Below are 24,921 nucleotides of genomic sequence, written 5' to 3'. Positions count from 1 at the left end.
ACAAGTATTGATATTGTGAGACTAATATGACTCTTCAGTATATCCAACATATTTAGTTTTTATTCCAGATTTTCAGCATTCATGGGACTTTTCTTTTATGTGCTGTGGATTTTGCTTCAAAAGCCACAACACAGAAGTTCCAGAGACAAAAGATTTTAAAACCTATAAGTAGACATATGTGCACACAAGGATTATTAATAGATATATAATAAAATACTGCAAAGTACATACTTGTAAAATAGTGATATGAATCCAGATGATGTCACAAGTAGTTAAGTCAGATACCAGAACAGAATCTGGCTGATAGATTTGTTTTTAAACATAACAGCGTTTCACTGAAACGTGAGCTCACAAGGCTACAGATTTCGCTTTAAGGATTTAAAAAAAAGTATTTTTGCACAAAATAAATAAATAAATAGATAAATAAAACTAAACAATAAGTAACACAGTTTCAAAGAACTAAAGACAGTGACAAAGCCAAATCGATCTACTTTCCAACATCAATTTACTGTTAATCAAAATCCAGAGAAATGTTCCTTCTTTGTCCAAACTGCAGGTTCGATTTCACTGTTTCTTCCCAGTTCCAGTCCTGTGAGCCGCGAAGATTTCACCACTCAAATTTTTCACACAACTAACAGCATAAAACATAAGAGCTGAAGGAGGCCACTTGCCCCATAGAGTCTGCTATTCAATGAGATCATGGCTGATGTGATAATCCATACCTACACTTGGCTGCCTTTTGCCCATAATCTTTGATTTGCTTCCTGATTAAAAATCTGTCAATTTTAGCCTTGAATATACTTTTCCATGCAGCCTTTACAGCCCTGTCCAGTAAAGAATTCCACAAATTAATTAAACTTCAAGATGAAATTCCTCCTTATCCCTGTACTAGCTGGGCAACTCCTTGCTCCAAGATTGTGTGTTTTGTACTTAGACTCACCCATGAGAGAAACCAGCCTTTCCACATGTACCCTATCAAGCCCCCTAATCTAGCATGTTTCAATATAGTTGCCTCTCATTCTTCTAAACACCAGTGAGTACAGGTCCAACATAGTCGACCTCTCCTCTGAAGTGAGTTCTCTCCATATCAGAAATCAAACTAGTAAACCTTCTCTGGATTGTCTCTTATGCTGATATTTTTTTCCTTTGATAAGGGAACAAACCTATTCACTGTAATCTAGGTGTGGTCTGACTAGCGCCTTGTACAATTGTAACAAAACTTATTTTTATATTCCATCCTCTTTGAAATAAAGGCTAACTGTTCACAAATCTCCCCTACTACCTGCTGAACTTATAGCCTTGGTTTTTATAACTTCTGCACAAGGACTCCCAAATTCCTCTGACAGATGAGACTTTCTCAGGCTTTTTGCAATCTGCAGAGAGTTCTAACAAAATTCTTGGTCTGTATAGTTTCACTGACCAAACGGCTTCCCTAAAGTAACCAATTATCTCAACTGTTCTAAACAAACATTTTCCCACGAGAAACTATACTTGTTTATGACCAGTCAGTTCTCCTTCGAACTGAACCCAAAAGCTTCTGAAACAAAAAAAAACACATCACCAAATCTCCTGTAGCTAGTGACTTAGTCTTTTCTCCCTCCTGCCATAAATCCTCCTTTATATAAACAAAATTCCATTAAAATTCCAGGAATCCTTGCAGTTACCTGCTCTCTGGGACACATACTGGTTTTAAAATCATGCTTCTGGAAAGAGTGACCTAGTTAATTTCAAAACCAATTCACAAAAATAGACCATCATTATATTAATTTCAAAGCCACACTGTTTTCTAAAAAAAGATATAAATCTCACATTACAATACAAACATGGTAGTAAAGGGATGGTAATGGCTCTGGTACAGAATTGGCTAAGGGATCGTAAGCAAGAGTAGTAGTGAACACATTTTTTGACTCCAGGAAAGTGTGTAACTCTCTCCCATTGTGATATAAGGGCCGTTGCTTTTCCTATTGTACATAAACTGGCTTGGACTTCAAAAAAGGGAATGCAATCTCAAAGTTTGTGAATTACATGAAGTTTGACAAAGTAATAAACAGCGAACAGCATAGTAGCAGATTTTTAAAAGGATGGATAAATGCAATTTCACTGAGATGCATTTTGGGAGAAACAACATAAAGGGACATTTGTTTTTTTTAAAGGTGAAATGTAGATAGAACTGAAGGTGCATATTCACAAAACATTGCCAGCACTGAACAAACATATAGGATACTTGGCTTAGAATGCGAAGATAAGGAAGTAATGTTAAACCTTTGAAAATAACTGGTTATGTTTCAACTGAAATATCATGTGCAATTTGCGCACCACATTTCAGCAAGGAGATCCATGGACAGCATACAGAAATTCTTCCAGGTTGATAAAGGATTGGAGAGTTCCAAAGCCGAGTCTGTTCTTCGTATTAAGGTTAAGGGGAAACTAAACATTTATTCAAATGTATGAGAAGTTTTGATAAAGCAAGAAGGAGAAATTATTTCCTCTGGCAAGTTGGTCAGTGACCAGAAATCAGAAATATTAACTAATTGGCAAAAAACTTAAGTAATTTCTTCACAGGATTGTTAAAGCTCAAAGCAAGTCTAACACTTCCCTTATTCCTAAAGTTGTCAGAAAACCGTAAGGTGTTAGAGATGCTATCTGGTCTAATGTGGAGGAATTCATGAGCCAAAAAAAATGTTAAAAACCACATCTTTTTATTTCTTGTGTTTTTGGACTCTGGACTAAATAAGGGGACAATACTGCTTTAAACCAAGGCAATTGCACAAAAAGGAGCTGCAGTTTTAGAAATCATGATTACTGGAATATATTGAATTGTGTATAACATTGTGCTTTCTTTAAGCAGTGACAGCAGAAGTAGGCATGACCTAGCCAATGGGCTCTACACTAAGACAGAACAGCTTAACAATAACTTTCTGATTAGCTCCTGCTTTTGTAATCATGGCTTGAGTGAAGCTAATGCAGAGATCTATCTAGCTTGCAAAGAGAAAGCATAACAAATCTCTCTCTCTCTCATATGGAGGTACTAGGACGTCTGCAGTAACAATCAGCTGTCTTCCACTCCTATTTCTCTGCAAATCACCTTTTGAAGGAAGAATAAAATAAACCAACACAATGAGAAAGGACAAATTCTCAACTAGTGAACAAAGGAAAGCACTAGTGTGCAAACAACCTTGTGTCAACAGCAAAGAACTAAAAACAGAATTGAAAGAAAAAACAATTCATCAAATTCTGTGAAGCAGACTGGTGCAAACTATGCTTCCCTTTTCTTTCCTTTTTCCACCCTTCACATCCATGTTCGTCTGTATATATCTGTGAAGAAAGGAGTTTTAGAAGGGACAGAGTTTAAGTTGTAGACTGATAAGTTAGCAATTCAAATTTCATAACTGTCATTGGATAAAGACAACTTGTTCGCAATTCAAATGTTTTTTTTTATTAAGTCCAGAACCTGCTGAGGGCTTTCTTTTAACTGGAGTTCATCAGTCAAGGACTTTGAATAGATTAACTAAACCTTTCCATGACTGTGTTGAATCTTGGAATAGTGAGGTTTGACTTCCAGTGTAATAGCCTCGTGAATCGTGACAACAGTCACCTCTAAAACAACTGGCAGGCACTGACTTCAACCTGCTCTGAAGATCTAGGTCTGTTTGATTTCAGTAAGCAGTTCTTCGCTGATGTTAAGGCAAGAGAATTACTCCCTTGCTGATTTTAGATGAATATGACCTCATGACAATCCTCCCTCCCATTCTCTTCCTTCTTTTATCAGCTTATACTCCATTCAATCTCAATCATTCCAAAGGGAATAAGAACAAAGTTCCCTCAAAGTTTTTCCATTCAAAAACAGAATAAATTTTGTCATTTGCACAAATGTCCAAGATAATATTCAGATGTGTATCACCAGTAGAAATAACAAAGCATATTTTACAAGTTAGCATAGATACGAAAGAAGAAAGAATATCACGGTAAGGTACTGACTGACACATTTCTTGTAGTCCAAGGCTAACCAGATAAACAAAATTCAATTTAAACTTATCACAATAACATTTGAAGTCATAACATCTGGACTTAGTCAGTGTCATAATATTTATAATACTTCACATGAGATATTCATTAATTTATATATTGTAATTGATATTTTAGTCATTTAAGACAAGAAATGTTAACCTAGTAGTGATGGTCCAAGACAGAAAATTTGACAAGCTCAAAATGGAAAGATCAGGAGGCTTGCCTTTTGAATTGATACAAAATATGGTAAAATCAACTTTGAGTGTTCATTTGAGCAAGTAATTTCTTCAAAATGTGATGAAATTGAGAGATTATAAAAATAGTATTTTAATACTGTTTATGGCAATTTTAGGTTCTTGGAATTCTAAGTAAACATACAGGAGTTAACCTTTAGTTTTTAAACAAGAACGAATTCACAATTTCAAGCTAGAGGAAGTCAGTCAGAGCTCCTGGGTTCTACCAAAGTACTTACAGGAAGAACTTTACAGACTTATCTTCAATCTGTGTTGGGAAGTCATTCAAGAGAGAAGCATTTGCTAATTGGCATTCAGAAGAAATGGAGCTAAAGAAATTTAATCACAGAATAAGTTATTATTAATCCTAGTTCAAAGTGCTAGGATAGTGGAAAAAAAGTTGTTTTCATTTTTTAAAAGCAAATAAATTAAAGCTGCATCATGGATTGTACAGTCCTGGAAGGAAACTAAGTCAGTACAATAGTAATAACAATAATAATGATAACAATAACAATGACTATTTTAAAAAGTTATACGCTCAAAGTACTAATGGAAAAAGTATTTTTCCCTTGAAAGCAAGCTACACTGAATCTTGCTAGAGATACAGCACTTGATGTTCTTAGAATTCTAGCAGTTGTTGCAAGCTGTAGTAGGGTACTGATTCTGATAGAAAGGTGCTGTTTCTTTTCAATTTGTCAAGTATGTTTGGATTATATCGACTATGCACTTAAAAACATTTGAATCTATGCTAAGAGGGTAGTGCTTTTTCCCTTGATCAATATTTCTGTTGCAAATAAACTTGTGTGCTTATGTTTTATTAGATCATCTCAGGGGAACAATAATAAAAATAACACAAACAATCCATCCAGCTGGGTTCCTGTAGTGGATCTAACCTGTCCCATATTAAAATCAATTGGGAATTATCCCATAAAAATTGGGGCCACTTGATCATAATAACGTCAGAGTCAGACAGAAGTAAAAGTATTTATAGAGTCAGAGTTATACGGCATGAAAACAGACCCTTCGATACAACTCACCCAGGTCAAACAGATAACCTAACCTAATCTAGTCCTATTTGCCAGCATTTGGCCCCTATCCCACTAACCCTTTCCTATTCATATACCCATCCAGATGCCTTTTAAATGTTGTAATTGTACCCACCTCAACCAGCAGCTTGTTCCATACATGCACTACCTTCTGTGTGAAAATGTTGCCCCTTAGGTCTGTTTTAAACTTTTCCCCTCTCACCTTAATCCTATGTCCTCGAGCTTTAGACTCCCACACACTGGGAAAAATACCTTGGCTATTCACCCTATCATGCCGCTCATGATTTTATACACCACTATAAAGGTTACCCCTCAGCCCAAGGAAAATATCCCCAGCTTATTCAGCCTCTCCTTATAACTCAAACCCTCCAGTCCCACCAAGGCCCTTGTAAATCTTTTCTGAATCCTTTCAAGTTGAACATAATCTTTCCTTTAGCAGGGAGACCAGAATTGAACATGGAGAGAAATTGGCTCATGAATCTGTTTGATTTATTATTGTCACAAGTACTGAAATAGAGTGAAAAATATTGTTTTTCATGCTATCCAGCCAAATCATATCTTACATAAGTACATCAGGATAATAGAACAGAATGCAAAACATAGTGCATAGAAAAATAAACTTTAGTACGTTAGAGGTCCATTCAAAAGTCTGAGAGCGGCAGGAAGAAGCTGTTCTTCAATCTGTTGGTACATGTTTTCAAACTTTTCTATCTTCTGCCTGACAGGAAAGGCTGAAGACAGTACAACCAGATGTGAGAGGGGTCTTTGATTATTTTGGCTGCTTTCCTGAGGCAACCAGAAGTATAGTCAGAGTAAATGGAAGAAAGGTTGGTTTGCATGATGGACTGGGATGTGTTCACAACTCTAATTTCTTGTAGTCTTGGCAGATCAGTTCCCATACCAAGCAGTGATCATCCGGATAGGATACATTCTACAATGTATCTATAAACATTGCTAAGAGTCAGTGTGGACATGCGAATTGCCTTAGCCTTCTGAGGATATAGAAGCATTGGTGTGCTTTATTGACCATGGCATCGACATGTTTGCACCAGGGCAGACTGTTAGTGATATTTACTCCTAGGAACTTAAAGCTGTTGACCACCTCCATCTCAGCACCATTGAGACAGACAGGGGTGCGTCCTCTACTCCAGTTCCTGAAGTTAATGGCCAGCTCCTTCATTTTGCTGCAATTGAGGAAGAGATTGTTGTCTTTATACGATGGCATTAAACTGTCTACCTCTTGCCTGTACTCTGTCTTGTTACTGTCTGAGATCCAACCCCCAGTGATGGTGTCATCAACAAACTTGTAATTGTTTTCAGTTTGTCAACGCCATCAGACTTAAGTTCAATTGGCTTTCAGTATCTTGGGCCTTGTTTAAATTAGTTGACTAAATTCAAACTAGTGGCCAAAACATCAAAACAAGCCTAAGGTATCCAACCACTCAGCCGATTGACATGTTTCCAATTTGTATCTGTCTGTGCATCTACAGCTGCTTGCAGACACATTTTTACATCTCTAAGCTTTGATATGCACTTGATCTCTTAAAAGAACCACATATTTTTCTCCACGATCATTATTACCAACAAATCCTAACTTCCTGCCTTCTAATTCACGAGTACTCTATACAACTTCATGACAGTATGTAGATTTCCTGTATAGGTCAGGATCACCACACTGAAATGCCTCAGATCTGGATTTCAGCAGGGAGTGGATCTCCCGTTCATCCGTGGTTTTGGGTTGAGGAACTCTGATTAACCAAGTATTTTGGCAGTTCTCTATACACTTCCCGATAAAGTCTGATGGTGGTGGCAGATTCATTTCAGTTGGCCAGTGAGTTCTTCAATATTGACCAGTCCACCAATTCTAAGTACTCATATAGTAAGTTCATCCGTTACCTTAGACTAGCTCTGTACAATTTTCTGTGTGAGATTCTCACGCTTTAGCTTCTCCTGACTTACAAGCTGAAAGAGCACAGCCTTTCGGTCCAATTTTTCAAACTTCAGATGGAGGCTGGAGTGGTAGGCATCTTTGATGGCTGTGCAGCAAGGTCAATGATGTTTGGGTCTCTGGTGGGAGAGGAGGCTTGTTGATGGTATCTTGGTAGCACAATCGAGGTTGGCCTGTTTGAAGTCACCAACCATGATGAACAAGGCTTTGGGGAATTCCATCTCAAAGCTATTCAGAACAGTGTATATTTCATCAAGTGCACTCTTTGCTTTCATATGGAGTAGGATGCAAACTGCTGTCAGGATAGCAAAATAATGAAGAGTGATGGCCAGAGAAAGACAGTGCTCTTACAACTTAAGTAAATACAGAGGGAGAAAACTACATCTCAGAATTAGTGAAAAGAGAGTGGCAAGTTGGTTCTTGGCAAAAAAAGTGAAGAAAGCCTACAGTTTTATTTAAACATAAAAAGCTATGTACAATATTATGAAGTAATAAACCAGCTCACCATTAAGTAAACTGTCATTCAAAAATGAAATTAATAAAAGCAAAGGAAGTATACATGGTTTAAAAAGCCCATGAAATATCATGGGATTTGGGAACACTAACACATACAAGTTTCTCTCCAAATAACTCACCATCCTGACTTGGAAGTATGTCACTGCTCTTTCACAGTTGCTAAGTCCAAATCCCAGAATTTGCTCCTTAACAGTATTGTGGGCCTAACCACCACACATAGACTATAGCTGTTCAAGGCAGCAGAACATCACCATCTTCAAGGGTAACTAGGGATAGACAATAAATGCTGACAAGCTAATGGCACCCACATCCAATGAGCAAACGAAAAGAAACCTCACAAAGCGTTTGCATTCTTAGCTACACACTAGTGTGGAAAGAAATAGGAAGTTTGTCCAGATGAATGGATGGCTGGAGAGATAGTGCAGGGAGGGAGGGTTTTAGAACTCTGAGACATTGAATTGCTTTTGGGGGCAATGGGACTTAGGAACATAAGAACCAAAGCAAACCATTCAGCCCCTTCAATCTGTTCGCCATTTAATGAGATCATGGCTGATCTGTGGCATAACTCCATTTATCTGCATTTGGTCTATATCCCTTAATACCTTTACTTAAAAAAATCTCAGATTCAAAACTAACAACTGGTTGAGCATCTATGACTATTTATGGAAAAAGAGTTCCAATTATCAGCCTTTGTGCATTGAAGTTCTTCCTAACATTTGTTCTAAATTGTCAAGCCATAATTCTTAGACTACGCTCCTTAATTCTAGAATCTCCAATCAGTGGAAATAGGGTGAATGAAGATAAACTATCATCTTTTCCTGTTAATATCTTGAAGACTTTGATCAGATCACCTTAACCTTCTAAATTCGAGAGAAAACATTGGCACAATCTCTCCTCATAACTTAATCGCCGAAGTCGAGGTATCATTCTTGTAAACAAATGTTTTACTCCCTCCAAGCTCAATAAATTCTGAGGTCCAGTATCCAGATCTGCTCACAGTATTCCACTGTATTTAACTTCAAACCATCTAGGAAAGTACCCAAAGCTCTAATTTTCTTGGTCTAAAATGGATAACCTCATAATTGCTTACTCTGAACTCTATCTGCCACAGTTTTGCCCATTCCCTTAGTCGATCAATGCTATCATCTATTCTGTCTACAATGCTGCCTAACTTTGTGTCATCAGCAAATTTGGATAAAAGACTTTTTATGCCATTACCCAAGTCATTAGTGAATAATTGAGGACCTAACACTGATCCTGTAGGACACCACTAGTCACATCCTGCCATCCAATTTGAGTACCTTCCTTTGTCGCCTGTCACTCAATCAATCTCTCACAGCTATGTCATTACTTTTGCCCTCAATTTCATGGGTTTCTACCTTAGTTAATAGTCTCTTAGGTGGAAATTTATCAAATGCGTCCTGGAAATCCATAGAAACAGGGTGGCATGGTGGCTCAGTGGTTAGCACTGCTGCCTCACAGCACCAGGGACCCGGCTTCGATTCTAGCCTCGGGCAACTGTATGTGTGGAGTTTGCACATTCTCGCCATGTCTGCGTGGGTTTCTCCGGGTGCTCCGGTTTCCTCCCACAGTCCAAAGGTGTGCAGGTTAGGTGAATTGGCTATATTAAATTGCCCATAGTGTTAGGTGCATTAGTGTGAGGGAAATACGTCTGGGTGGGTTAGTCTTCGGAGGGTCAGTGTGGATTTGTTGAGCCAAAGGGCCTGATTCCACACTGTAGGGAATCTAAGATAATCCAATCTAAAATGACCTCCACAGGCAGTCCCACGCCCACAACTTTAGTCACCACTTTAAAAATAATTCATTCAGGTTTGTCAGGTATGACCTCATATCATAATCCAGTTGGCTCTCCCTAATTAACTGAAAAAATTGTGAGGTGTTCAGTTTCCCCATCCCTGACTGTAAACTCCAACAATTTTCACAGATGTTAGACATGTTATTCTCTGGTTTTCCTCTTTCACCCTTCATAAAAAGCAAAGTGACATGTGCAATTTTCCAAAACAGAGGGATGAATCCTTTATCTAGGAAACTCTGAGAGATCCCCTACTTACTTGAATACCTTCATGGAAAATGTCAGCTCCTACGGATTTGTCACTCTTTAGCTCCATTAATTTCCTCATTATTGGTGTTTTATTTAACACTAATTTTATTCAGTCCCTGTCCCCAATCACTATTAATTTCCTTGGGAGCTATCCTTTCCCACTTTAAATACTGAGGTAAAGCAATTATTTAACATGTCTGCCATTTCCCTAGTCATCAACAATATCAACACCTTCAGTCTTAAGTCAGTCAACAGTGTCCGACAAGAGAAGGGAGCAGGCCTGGACTTAATTTTAGGCAATGAAGCTGAACAGATGGTTGAAGTATCTGTGGGGGAGCATTTTGCAGACAGCAATCATAACTCCAGTGGATTAAAGATTGTAATGGAAAAGGACAAAGATGGGCCTGAATTCAAAGCTCTAAATTGGGAGAAGCTGATTTTAATAAGAATAGGTATGATTTGGCCAGAATGGACTGAGGGCAGATACCTTGAGGTATTTCTGTGTCAACTGTATGGTGCATTCAAGAAGAAAATTTAAGAGCGAGCAATATGTTCCACAAAGACAAAAGGTGGGACCAACAAATCCAGTGATATTGGAAGGATATACAGGATTGGATAAAGAGACAAAGGGAGGCTTATAGCAGATAGTGAGGGCTCAAAACAAGAGGCTGAACAGAACAGGAGTACAAATGTAGAACGGGAAATTTAAGAAGGAAATTAAGAAAGCAAAAAGGGGAGATGGAAGAATAATGGCAGATAAACTAACTAAAGATTCTCCTTTATTTTACAAGCATATTAAATATAGAAGAATAATAAGGGAAAGAGTAGGGCAGATTAAGGACCACAGTGATAATTTGTGGTCGGACCTAAAGGACGTGATTAGCATTCCGGATAAATATTTTGTGCCAGTGTTCACTAGTGAGAGGTATGCTGTGGGTATTGAAATCAAGAATAGGGACTGTGATACACTTAAAGAATGGGCATAAGCAGAGAGGAGGATCCAAGTGGCCCAGCTTTTAAGTAGATAAATCACCAGCATTAGATGTAACATATCCCAGACTGTTAATTGAGGCAAGGGAGGAAATGACAGGTAATGTCAATAATTTTCAATTCTGCTGACCAAAGGAGAGCTGCCAGAGAACTGACTAACTGGATGTGATTTTTCGAACACTGTAGCAAGATGGGTTTTGAGAGGGGAATGCAATCGATGCAGTAATACTGGACTTCAGCAAGGCTTTAGAAAGGTTCCGCATGGGAGACTAATAGCAAAAAGGTAAGAGCCTGGTACAACAGAATGCTTAGATTAGCATTATTATCGGACCCAAACTCCTCTCTCAATAAATTTCCTCTTTACTCCCAAACTCCAACTTGCCACCTCTCTTGATCCCTTGCCTCACTCCTAATGCTCCTCCTACTTCTCACAGTAAGTAAGGAAAAGGATGGTGAGAAGGTGGATGAAGGTCAGAAAGTGAGAGAAGCTATGGTCAAGAGAGAAAAGCAACAAGGGGCAAGGTTTGAGAGGTTATCAATGAACAGGAACAAAGTGGCAGGATGATTGGAAGAGGAATCACTGTGCGCGCAAAGTGGCAAGTATTTGGCAGGAAAGAAAAGCACTGATATAGCTTCAGGCTACAGGATCAAATGTGAAGGATTTCAGAAATGAGCAACACCCCATCCACCATCTATGGCACAAATTAGAAGTATAATGCCTTACATGTGTAAATCAGTGCTGCTCCAAAAACTCAAAAAGACCAGCACCACTCAGGACAAAGCATCCTGTCACCACCAACATTCACTTCTTTCAACACCAACACAGTGTTGCTACGATCTACAAGATGCACTGCATAATTGGCAGGGTTCTTTGACACCACCCTCCAAATCAGTGGCATCTAACACTGAGAAGGACAAGGGCAGCACATACATAGATACATACACAGGAGCAGAAAGTTTCCGCTCAAAGACGCACAACATCCAAACTTGGAACTACATTACCTTTTTTAATTTGTCAATGAGTCAAAATCATAGAACTCTTTTCTTATTGACACTGTAGTGTCCCTACACGTCTATGATTGAAACAAATTAAGGCAACAGCTCATCACCATCTTAGTCAGTGCAATTAGGGATGGGCAATACATGCTGGCCCAACCTGTGACACCTACATCGCATAAACACAAAGAAACTTAAATTGTTAATTCCACCTAACAGATGACGACCTTCATTCATTAATTTCCTGTATGGGAAGTCTGCCAGTTCCTCGCCTGTGGACTAGAATGACAGTAAACCTCACTTGATCATCAGTATGTGGACTCTAATAACCACATACATGGTACTTTTAACACTGTTGTTCACTTGTGCAGGTGCACAGTTTAAAGGGAATGCTAATGGCAACTGCATCATTCAGGAGTGAGAGAACTTCTGTGAGCAGAACTTAAGAACCAAGGCCTTCACCACATAATGCCATTTTCTGCCAATTTCAACGACTTTAAATTACGAGCAAAATCAAACAAACAATTCTAATAAGCCAGCAACAGCCAGCAGAAATCAAACAACTTACCTGAACGTCATTGATGAGGTCATGTTGCAGCTTTAGAAAACTTTGGTGCAGCCACACTGAGTACTAAAATCAATTCTGGTCACCATATTCTAGGAGGCGGCTTTGGAGAGGGTGCAGAACACTTTTACCAGGATGCTGCCTGGATTAGAGGGCATGAGCTAGAAGGAAAGGCTTGCTTTTTCTGGAGTGGCAGAGACTGAGGGGAGACTTGATGGAAGTCTATAAAATTATGAGATGCACAGATATGCAAAAAGATTCTAATCTGAGTTGAAGTATTTAATACTAGGGGCACTTAAGTTAAGAAGGGGAAATTTCAAAGGAGGTGCACTTTGTTCCCCCACCCACCCGCAGAGTGATAGTTGTCTGGAATGTGCTGCCAGGATGGTGGTGCAGGGAGAAACAATAGAGGCATTTAAGGGACTTTTAGATAAGCATGTGAATATGCAAGGAATGGAGGGAAATGGACCAAGAGCAGGCAGAAGGGATTTGTGATTGAAAGTGGTACCACAACAGACAAATCAGTATTAAATACCGACAGATATTACCATTTGCCTATTCTGGTTACTTGTGATATACATTCTCGATATCTATGCTATCACTCTCAATAAATGACCTGCACCAGAAAAGGGAAGTTAAAAGGTTGAAAAATGGGTTATTATGGAGCTGAACTTTGCATCCAGGACTTTTACAACCAAAGCTTTCACAAGTGAATGTATGCCTCATCTGAAGGATAACACTTCTGACTTTACAGCACTGAAGTATCAGCTTGAATGATGCAAGTATGACAGCCTCCTGGCTGGTAAAACAGATAGATTGCTAACTTGGCCAAAAAGCGAGGGATGCTGGGTACATTGGCCAAATAAAATTCAAAACACAACACACATACCAGATAGTGCAAAGACAGCAACAATGTGCTAATGACATTAGCATAAAAGTTTGAAGGAAAACGTTCATCTGAAAGCAGATAACAGCACTGCTCTAGAGTCAGATGCTGGTTACTAAAGATAGATTTGGCACTTTGGAATTGCACATGTTAGTGCCAACACGTTTTTGGAGTCTGAAGATTAGTAGTTCAATGCTCCATAATACTTTGCTGTGATGAGTCAAGTCAAATTAAAGTCACCTTGTTTGTGATAGGAAGAAAAATCTGCAGTCAGAAAAATTGGCATCATTTTTCTCAGAAGAGAAGAATCTTATGTTTGAGAAGAATCTCAGATCCTGAATTCAAGGCAAAATAAAAGCAAATGCAAAGGTATTTAAAACTGACTTATATTGTTTCATGCATTTTGATTCAGAAAAGGGCAAAATTAAATACATTTTGAGAAAGGACAAGGTTATGGGACAAAGCAGTCTGAGGTCATAAAGTATTGATAAATGTGGTAGCATTATGGAAAGTAGAAATTTTAAACTCAAATCATTATACATGAATGTATGAAGCATTCACAAGCATATATTAAATAGCAGTTCAACTAGAAATGAACAGATTTATCTAATACTTATTATGGTCACTCTGCGACCAAGTACCCATAAGAAGTGAAGGTCCAGTACATTTATTTATGAAAGCAATGGATCAAATGACAAAGGGGAAAATGTCCTGGTAAAGAATAGTACAACGATGATAAAGAGAAAAGATCATAATTCTGAAAACCAAAATACATCAGCTTGGATGGACCTATGAAGCACTAAATTTTATGTTGTTAGACATAGTATACATAATTAAATCAGAGGTGCGTGTATTATAATAATCAAAGTTAAAAATCACAACACCAGATTATAGTCCAACAGGTTTATTTGGAAGGACTAGCTTTTGAGGCTCTGCCTCATCAGGTGGTTGTGGAGCAGGACCAGAAGTCACTGAATTTATAGCAAAAGGGTTTATAGTATCACGGAGTTGTAATTATTTACTAAACAAACTTAGACTAAGTCTTTCATCTTTTCGGATGGGATATGCTGGTTTAGACTCTTTGATGTGTAAATTTGAAAACTCCTTTTAAGTTACATTCTCAAAATGGCTTCAGTTTATCTGACAATAGGTGTTATTTTAGCTCAGAATGTATTAAAGCTGTGAACTTAAAGTCTGCCCCAATGTTGAGTCAGTTTTATTTCTAAAGTGGGACTTTCAGAATCCTAGATGGATTTATGCAGTTTGAGCAAAATAAAATGTAATTCTGCAACTACAGATCCACCCCATAAATTTGTGTGTGCGCACGTGCAGTAGACACAGAGTGGGGGTGTCTTTGAGTGTGTGCGCATGTGGGTATGAGTACATGTGAAAGTGTGTGTGTAAGCTTGGTCAAGCATTTGTGCGCGCGAGATGTGGTGTAAGCCTGTATGAGTGTGTGTGCCGGTGTGGGTGCATGCGTGTGCGCATGAGAGAGCGCTTGCGTATGACAGGGGGTGAGAGTGAGAGTTTGTAGGAGTGTGAGCGAGAGAGACAGACGAGAGAGTGTACAGTGCAGTCGATTCACCTGTATTGTGACATGAACCCAAGGTCCCGGTTGAGGCCATCCCATGGGTATCAAACTCGGCTATCAGCCTCTGCTCAGCCACTTTGCACTGTTGCTTGTCCTAAAGTCTGCCTTCGAGGATAGTCACCCGAAGGTCAAGGCTGGATGTCCCAGAGCACTGAAGTGTTCCCTGACTGGGGGGGAACCCTCCTGTCTGGTTATCATTGCGTGGTGTCCATTCGTCCGCTGTCGTAGCATCTATTCGGTCTCTCCAATGTATCAAGCCTCACGGCAACCCTGCCTGCAGCATAGGAGATAGACAATGTTGGCTGAGTCACATGAATACCTGCTGCATGCATGGTGGGAGATTTCCCCACATGTGTAATGGTGACATCCGTGTCGACACACTGACAAGTCTTGCAGTGGCTGCCATGACAGGGTTGTACAGCGTCATGGTCGATGTTGTCCTGAAGACTAAGCAGTTTGCTGCAAGCAAGAAATTTGGTGGTTGTTTAAAGGCAAGATGTGGAGGCATGAGGAAGGTTCTGGCAAGGTGCTCATCCTCATCGATAATGCGTTGCAGGCCGCAAAGAACATGGTGTAGTCTTTTGGCTCCCAGGAAGTACTGCACATTGAAAGATACCCTATTAGTTGCAGCCCTCGTCTGTCTCCTGAGGTGGTCATTGTGGTTTCTGACTGTGGCTTGTCAGAACTGCCAATCGACAAGTTGAGCATCGTACCCTGTTCTTACAGGGGATCCTCGAGCACTTTCAGGTGTCTGTCGCGTTCCTCCTCATCCGAACAGATCCTGTGTACGCGTAGAGCTTGTCTGCAGGGGATAGCTGTTTTAATATATGTTTCAGGTAGCAGCTAGAGAAGTGTAGCATCTGTTCAGATGAGGAGGAATGTGACTCAAAGGCGGACTTCGGGACAAGCAACAACGCAAAGTGGCCGAGCAGAGGCTGATAGCCAAGTTTGATACCCATGGAGATGGCCTCAACCGGGACCTTGGGTTCATGTCACACTGCAGGTGACTCCACTGCGCTATACACATGCACGTGCACGCGTATTTGTTCATAAATTGCATCGGTGAAATTAATAGAAAAGGAAAGTGCATGGAACAGACAGATCATCTACATAAAAGTACTTTAAAAAGACAAGGATACTGGGATATTAGATGAACTGTTTTTAATCTTAAAGAATTCTTCGGAGGGTCGGTGTGGACTGGTTGGGCTGAAGGGCCTGTTTCCACGCTGTAGGTAATCTAATCTAACCTAAAACTGCCTCGAAAAAGTAAATGGTATTGACAAAACTATTATGAGTAATTTTTTGGAGGTTGTTTAGGAGGACAACTGAATAAAGAGAAACAACAGATGCAGTGCATTTGAATTTTCAAATATCTTTCAATGAGATGACACACAAAGCAGCATTTAAGCCCTCCACTGGCACAATAGTGAAGAGTATTAGAAAAGGTAGGAAGGTGACAAGTAGGGATCACATGGCTTTCTGCTTTCATCTAAATTAAGTCTGGTGGGAAAAGGCCTTCCAACCCATTGCCAACTGAGGCCCTTAGTGGCCCTTGCTTGCTTAAGGGTCTAATATCACTGCCACTGTATTCACCCAGCAGCAGGTGGCGTCACTCCATGCAGAGAGTACAACAAGCAAACTTATGGGTTGCTTGCAGGTTTGGGGATAGAAAACACTCAAAGACATATAATTCAGTATTAGGAAGCAAATGGCTGCTCTGTCACTTGCTAGTCCTTAGACACCACCATGTAATTCCCCTCCATCATCACCCATATCTGGCCTGGGATCCAACTATGATTCAAGGTCTCAGGTAAGTGCCCTATCAGCATCAGCCACAACTTCCCTGGTGATACTACTAGCCAAATGATTTGCCAGCTTCCGATTGACCAACAGCTCTCAAAGGACAAAACTACTGGCCTTTCAGTCCCTGATCAAAGTGAACGCTCTCTGTTATCCAGTTAAATGCCTAAGTCACACTTAATGCAGATCTTCCCACAAAGAAGATATAGAAGACTCTCAAATTCCTTAGCCAGTGGATGAGCCCACTTTCACTTCCATTAAATATAATACAAGAGGTCATTCCATAAAACAGCCTTTGGGTTAGCAAGGATTAAGGATTAAAGGACAGTAAAACAGTTGGAAAAACAATAAAAACATAATACATTGAAATACTCAACAGTTCTGACTGCATTGGAAAGAAAGAGATAACGTTTCAGGTTTGAAGAAGAGTCAGTGGACTTAAAATAGTAACTCTTTCTCTCTCTACAGATGCTGACATATCTGCTGAGCTTAGTCAGTGTTTATTTTAAATTGAAGTCTCATTGATCTTTGGTCAGACTAGATGGAGTTTAAGATCTAAAAATGCTTAAGGCAGGGAAGGATCGGAGCAAGGGGAAGGTCTGTGTTCGGGTGGAAGACAGAAAACATTAATTGACAAAACAGATCATAGTGTATGACCAAAGAGTGTAGTAACGGGAAAAATAGAGAAATCACGCTGTCCAGAGGAGATGAGAATTATGGAATTGCGAACAATTGCTGTTGTGAAGCAAATAAATTGAAACTGGTGAACTCAATGTTGAATCTGGAAGGCTACCAAATGCCCATTTAGAATATAACATGTTGTTTCTCAACTTCACTGAAGAAAGCAGAGGCAATTAGACAGCAAGAATTAAAATAACCGTGACCACCAGCTTGGTGGCATGTTTACAGTATGAACAGATTTATCAACAAGGGGGCATTCAATATGCATTTGGTCTCCTCAATGTTGTGCAGACTGTATTGTGAACAGTGAATACAATATATTAAATTAAAAGAAGAAGAATAAATTACTACTGTGACTAGAGTGTTTGGGGTCTTGGAGAGGTGGGATGAAATACAATGTCCAGGTGTTACATCTCTATTGCTTGCATGATATGTGCTGAAGGAGGAAAGTGTGTTGGTAGGAGTGATTTAAGAGTGGACCAAGTATCATGAAGAGAATGAACCAACCAATCTAAATGCTAAAAGCTAACAGGAGAGGAAGATGTATTTGGTGGTGGCATCATAACGGAGATGGAGGAGTATGATCCACTGAATATAGAAACTGGTTGAATGGAAGGGGAGGAGTAGGGAATGTTATCACTGTTCTTGGACAGAGGTGGAAGTGTGAGAATGAAAATGAAGGAAATAGGACAGACATGGTTAAGGTCCTTGCCAACTACAAAGGAGAGAATTCTCATTTGAGGATCTAGGAAAAGATATCAGAACCACTAATACGGAAAGATTGTAGCATCAGAAAGGATGTAATAGAAATGGTCAAACTAGGAGAATGGAATGGCACCCCCAGGAAGCAGGGTATTTGCAAAGTATATTCAAGGTAGCTGTGGGATCTAGTGGGTTTATTGTGCATACTCAATGATACCCAAATCCAGGGATGGAGATAGCCTGGTCATACAATTTAATGTAACGTGATAGATTCACATAAAACAAATTCCTGCAAGTTCCCCTGCAAGTCACACATCATCTTGACTTGGAAATATGTCGACACTGGGTTAAAATCTTCGAGCTTGTTACCAGAAAGAACTGCGTGTAGTTCAAGACAGCAGCTCACCACAATGTTGTCAAGAGCAACAAAAGATATTTAATAAATGCTGTCTTTCACAGGGAAGCTCACATTCCATGAACAAATGAAGGTGACTGGGACTAAATTCAAAACGTTCGGGGATGAACTAGTAATTCAGCATTCAAACGAGCTATCGCTGCTGCTTGACACCATAATACTCACCAGCTGACAATTTTTTGCTATGCTGGACAGCTTGCTGTGCACTTTGTTGCAAAATGTTCAAGCATTCACCAAGGCAGCTCATGGTAGCAGCTGAGGTAGCTTTCAAAAGCAGCAAATCTTGATCTAATGCAGATAGAGGCCCACAAGGTGGGAGAGATTCTATTGAATGCACAAGACTTTTTTGCTGTCCTTCTGCCTGATTCATCATCTGTTAAAATAAAAATTGACATTGTAGTGAATTTATAAATGAACATGCAACTGATGAAACCAAGACATATAAAATTTATTACAATCAGAAATAAACAAAACCTCCCTGACAATTCTTTTTCTCCCCCAAAATAACTCAAAATTAAGTTTTCAATAAAAGATCAAAATGAAGAAAATCCCAAATTTTTCTTGAAGTAACCATTGAGGATTGCAGTCACACTTCCATACAAAACAAAAATCATAACTGAATAAACTATAAATATTCCAAAACTTTAATCGGTGAAAGGTTAGTACTCCAAATACTTTCTAAATTTGTTTTACTGATTTTGATATGAGAAACATTGATAAATTTGATGCTGCAAGATCAAAATAATAATAGTTTAAAAAGCAATGAATAAATATTTTGGCATGCTAAGCGTTACTGTTATAACACTTAAGTATAAATCACTATGCTAAAATTTCAGGTAACCTCTCAAGTGGCCTAAATCACTACACTTAATGTCTACTTATTTCGGCTTTCTTGAAGTGTAAAATTATGAGATAATTCTCGCTCTAAAGAAAAGGCTGGTACCAAAGGAGACAATCCATATAAAAATCAGTGTAGGAAATGTCAGAGATGTGCATCGCTTCAAAATTTTGATGTCAGAGGCATCATGACATTGGTACATTGTCAATTGACAGCCTTCATTCCTATGCAGCATAAAGCCACTTCCTCGCTTCCAGCATGTGAAATTATTTTGCATTTATTAAACAAATGCATTTATTAAACAAAATTAAGTAAAAACAACTGAAGGATTTTCTCAGCAATAAGAGGTCTGTGAAAGTCTCACTTTATATATTATGAAGTGCCTTGCCTCTCAAGATGGGATATGGTCATATTTCACAAGCAGCTACTGCAAGTGAAATGGTAGCAGGCATGTATACATGCTATGTTTCACAAATTTTCATGTTTATTTCCATCCCTAACCAGTTCTCACCTATTTTGAGATGGAGGTAGTACTGTCAACATCAATAAACAAATGTAACACAGATGAAAGGGTTTAAAATTTTAAGTTGCTCCAAATTCAGAAAGATGATCAAAGCACAGGAATACAGGCAATTTGGCATATGAAGAATATTATTACATTACATATTATGTACAGAATGGAAACAGATCACTTGGAGAAACTGAACTGCAGATGCTGGAGAGTCAAGTGGGTAAAGAGTTGAGCTGGAGAAACCATAGTAGGTCAAGCAGCAAAAGAGAAGGGAAGTCGACATTTCAGGTTGGAACCTCTCATCAGGACGGAACCTCTTATCAGGACTAGGGAAGGGGAAACAGGGTTGCGAAATAAATAGAGGGAGGGGATGGGACGGGACTAATGGAAAAGTGGGTGGGATGGTGATAGTGGATGCAGTTAGGTGGTGGCTGTGATTAGTCAGTGGGAGGGGTGGAGCAGATAGGTGGAAAGGAAGCTGGACATGTAGGGTAAAGTTAAGGGGGCAGGGTGGAGAGGGAGGGTGGGACCTGGGATGAGATTGGGTGGAGAGATTTGGAAGCTGATGAATTCCACATTAAAGACCATATGGTTGTAAGCTCTCAAGGCAGAAGATGAGGGGTTCTTCTTGGTTCATGACTGTGTTTATGCTCAACAAGTCTCTTGCACCCCATTTCATCTAAATCCAAAGATTGTACAGGATGTGAGTGAGATGATCCTGGAGTACTGGAGTTTTGGTCTCCATATCTGAAGGAGGATAGTCTAGCTACACAAGCAGTGCATCAAAGGACTAAGACCTGGGATACAAGGACAGATGTATGAAGAGAGAATGGATCAGTTATAACAATATTCGTTGAAGTTCCAAAGAACAAGGAGGCGATCTCACAGAAACCTATCAAATCTTAACAAGACTCGACATGTTAAACATGGAAAATATGTTACCAATGATTGAAGAGTCTAGAACCAGGAGTCACAGTCTCGGCCAATTAGGACTGAGAAGTCCAGAAAGTGGTGCACTATTGGAATTCTCTGCCACAGAAAGAGATTGAGGCCAAAATACTGAATATTTTCAAGATGACAGATATAGTCTATAGGACTAAAGGAATCAGAGGGAATGGAGAGAAAGCAGGAAAAAAAAGTGTACTAAATTGGATTAGCAGCCATAATAACAGTGAATAGCAGAGCAGGCTCAAAGGATAGAACAGCCCCACTGCTGCTCCTATTTTGTGTGTGCACATGTGTGTGTTTAAAGGGGAATTTAAGAGGATTGGAGTTTAAATGATGCTGATAGCTCATAATTGTTTGTGTAGCTACAGTCTATTTACTTGTAATAAACATTCATTTTTGTAAAGCACAGAAAACTGGATCTGGATGTCAGGTAAATTGGGGAATTTTGTCTAATTTTAAAATCTTTAGAATTTGTGACAACTCTAGAACTGTGGAACTTATTTCCAACATTCTACCCCAATGAGGCATAACAAATGAGTTAAAGTCTCAATAATATGTTGCTAAAACAGCTAAGGAGATAGTCAATGTCACTTTTCCTGAAGTATGGAAATCCACTCGAACATCTTGATTATCAGGTTTTTCTTCAAAAACCTGAGCCAACATTGACATTAGCCTTATGTCACATTAGGGACCATTTTTCTGTCCACATCTATCTCAATGATAAGTCTGGCTGTCCTATATCCTGTACATCACAGTGTACACCAAATTCTTTACAGCTCCTCAGCTCTTTTTCTTTGGCATCCTTCATCATCATATCTTCCAATTTTTTTATAGCCAATCTCAATCGTAAGGGTTTCAAATCATAAGGTATTCAGATTGTTCTATAATCCTTTTTCTGGTCAAACTACAATCAGTACTCACCCTATCCAGGTACTGAATCACAATGACAAAAAATTTCCTTCCCTACCCCCCACCATTAACACTGTCATAGATTCATAGAGTCCTACAAAACAGAGACAGGCCCTTTGGCCCAAATCAGTCCATGCCGACCAAAATGCCCATCCACGCTAACCCCATTTCCCTGCAGTTGGCTCATATGCTTCTAAATCTTTCCTATCCATGTATTAGTCCAAATGCCTTTTAAATGTTGTTAATGTACCTGCCTCAACCACTTCTGCTGGCGCTCATTCCATATGCGTACCATCCTCTGTAAAAAATAGTTGTCCCTAAGGTTCCCTTTTATTCTTTCCCCTCTTATCTTCAACTGATACCCTCTAGTCCTCAATACACCAACCCTGGGAAAAAGACTGAATGCTTTCACCCTTTCCATGCCTCTCACGATCTTGTACACTTCTATAAGTCTCAGTCTCCTAAGCTCGGAAGAAAGAAGTCCTAGTTTGTCCAATCTCCCCCTTTAACTCAGACTGTTGACTCAGCAACATCCTTGTAAATTTCTTTTGGACTCGTTCCAGTTTAATGACATCCTTCTTGTACCAAGGTGACCAAAATTGAACACAACACTCCAAGTGTAGACTCATGAACACACTGTACAACCACAACATAACTTCTCAATTTTTATACTCTATGCCCAAGCTAATGAAGGCCAATATGCCAAAAGCCTACTTCACTGCCCTGTCGAGCTGTCACTCCACTTTCAGAGAACTGTGCACCTGAACTCCAAAGATCCCTCTGTTCCACTACACTCCTGAAGGCCCTACCATTCATCATGAAACTTCTGCCTTGATTTTATTTTCCAAAAAGCATGACCTCAAACCTATCTATATTAAACTCCATTTTCTCAGCCCACTTCCCCAACTGATCAAGGTCCTGCTGCAATTTCTGATAAACTTCCTCACTGTCCATGATACCGCCTAATCAAGCCTCGTACAATCTCATCCAAATCACTGATTATAGATAACAAATAGTAATGGGCCTTGCGCCGACCCAAGGCACTCTAGTCACAGGCCTCCAGTCCGACAAGCATCCTTCCACTATTACCCTCTGCTTCCTACCATCAAGCCAATTTTGTATTCAATTTGCCTGGATTCCATGTGACCTAATCTTCCAGAGCAGCCTACCACATTGAACCTTATCAAAGGCCTTACTGAAATCCATGGAGACTACATCTAACGTCTTGCCCTTGTCAACCTTCATGGTCACTTCAAAGAACTCTAACAAATTGGACAGGCATGATCTCCCACGCACAAAGTAATGCTGACTACACCTAATCAAACCCGGTCTTTCCTCGTGCATGTCTATCTTATCTCTCAGAATCTTCTCAAGTAACTTACCTACCACAGATATTAGGCTTACAGTCTGTTGAATAAGGGCACAACATTCACTATCCAGGACCAGAAGATTTGTGGACCTCCATACATTGTAATATGTCCAACACCTCCTCTACTGTGATATGGACTGTTCCTAAGATATCACCACTAACTTCTCCAAGTTCCCAAGTCTTCACACCTTTCCCCACAGTAAACACAGTTGTATTCATTGAGGACCTCGCCCATCTTCTGCAGTTCCACACATACATGTGCACTATGGTTCTTGAGGGGTCCTATTCTCTTTCTAGTTATTCTTTTTTCTTTAATATACTTAAAGAACCTCTTTGGATTCGCCTTAATCTTTTCAGCCAAGGCCATCGCATGCCCCTTTTTCATCCTGCTGATTTCCCTCTTCAGTAAACTCTTTTATCACCCAATTCCAGCTGCCTGTCCTTGAACCATGCCTCCTTTTTTCTCAAAGCCTCAAATATCTCATCACCTAGGGTTCCCTATTCCTGCCAACCTTGCCCTTCATTCTCACAGGAACATATCGACCTTGAACTTGAGCTCTCACTTTTAAAGGCCTCCCACTTGCCAGAAGTACTTTTACCTGCAAATAAACTAGTCCAATCAGCCCCTACATCTCCTGTCTAATTCCATCAAAAATCACCTCGCTCCAATTTAGAACTTGAACCTGTGGACCAGTTTTGTCCCTCTCAATAACTATTTTAAAATGAATAAAACTATGGTCACTGGTGCCAAAGTGCTCCCCCATTGTCATCTCAGTCACCTGTCCTGATTCCCAAGAAAAGGTCGAGTTTTGCCTCTTCTGGAGTAGAACCATCTCTATACTGTCTAAGGAAACTTTCCTGAAGGCACATAAATTCCACCCTATTTAAGCCCTTAGCATTATGGCAGTCCCAGTCTATGTAAGGAAAATTAAAATCCCCTATGACAATCTTATTGCTCCTTCATTGACTTTGTGGGGCCTATGGTACCATCCCAATAATATCACCAAACCCTTATTTCTTAGCTCCACCTGAAAAGCCTCATTGGATAATCCTTCAGTTACTTCATCTCTGACTACTGCTGTGGTACTCACCTTAACCAGAAATGTCATCGTGTCCCCTCCACGTTTCCACCACCTCTGTCCCATCTAAAGTATCTATACTCTGACACATTAAGCTGCCAGTCCTGTCCCACCCTTAACTATGTTTCTGTAATAGCTAGAATATCCCAGTCCCATGTACCTATTCATGTCCTGAGTTCACAGGCCTTACCTGTCAGTCCTCTTTCATTGAAATACAGGTTGTTCTGGTATAACACACATTTTGTTAATACAAATTGGCTATAAAGTCATTGATGAATTGCGGATGCTGTTTGGAAAGCGCAAATTTTCTACTGAAGAATAATTATTTTCTATAAGTTTTCTACAGCGCGATTTTCTATAGTGCGGGGTTGCAGAGGAACACAATTGTCGCATTATTGCAGAATGACCTGCTAATCTAGATTAAACCCTCCCTTGTAGCACTAGCAAACCTGGCCACCAAGATATTGGTTCCCCCTCCAGTTCAGGTGCAACCCATCCTTCTTGAACACATCACCTCTGCCCCAGAAGAGATCTCAGTTACCTAAAAATCTGGATCCCTGTCCCCTGCTCCAATTCTTTAGGATGCTAGGAATGCATGTTTTCCCAGCATTATTTCAGGTTTCTGAGATCCATTCCTGAAATATTTTTTTCTTCTGAAAATCTAATTCCAATAAATACTAGGAGTCTATTTTTTAAACTTTAGCCAAAAATAAAGCAGAAGATTGAGTTCAAGTGTGAGCTGCATTAGGTTTTTTTGGAGGATATTCACCGCAAGGTCCAACATGTTTTCTCTTCTTTTCCTACTAAATTTACCTCTAATTACCTACC

At 39.6% G+C, this 24,921-nt stretch overlaps 1 protein-coding gene across 2 annotated transcripts in view; it reads right to left on the bottom strand.

The window, feature by feature from the left end:
* Positions 1–24,921, bottom strand: part of LOC122564402 (oxysterol-binding protein-related protein 10-like) — a 256,567-nt gene that overhangs the window by 135,189 nt on the left and 96,457 nt on the right. For both annotated transcript variants that reach the window (XR_006315905.1, XM_043719213.1), the window contains exon 5: positions 18,605–18,812. Coding sequence is in view for 1 of the 2 variants with exons in the window: in XM_043719213.1 (XP_043575148.1) it covers positions 18,605–18,812 (208 nt within the window). In the remaining variant the exon portion in view is untranslated. The remainder of the gene's footprint in view (positions 1–18,604; positions 18,813–24,921) is intronic.

Source organism: Chiloscyllium plagiosum, chromosome 29, assembly GCF_004010195.1.
Source record: "Chiloscyllium plagiosum isolate BGI_BamShark_2017 chromosome 29, ASM401019v2, whole genome shotgun sequence".
Classification (NCBI taxonomy): Eukaryota; Metazoa; Chordata; class Chondrichthyes; order Orectolobiformes; family Hemiscylliidae; genus Chiloscyllium; species Chiloscyllium plagiosum.
The sequence above is the reverse complement of the archived record's forward strand: the minus strand, read 5'-3'. Positions and strand labels throughout refer to the sequence as shown.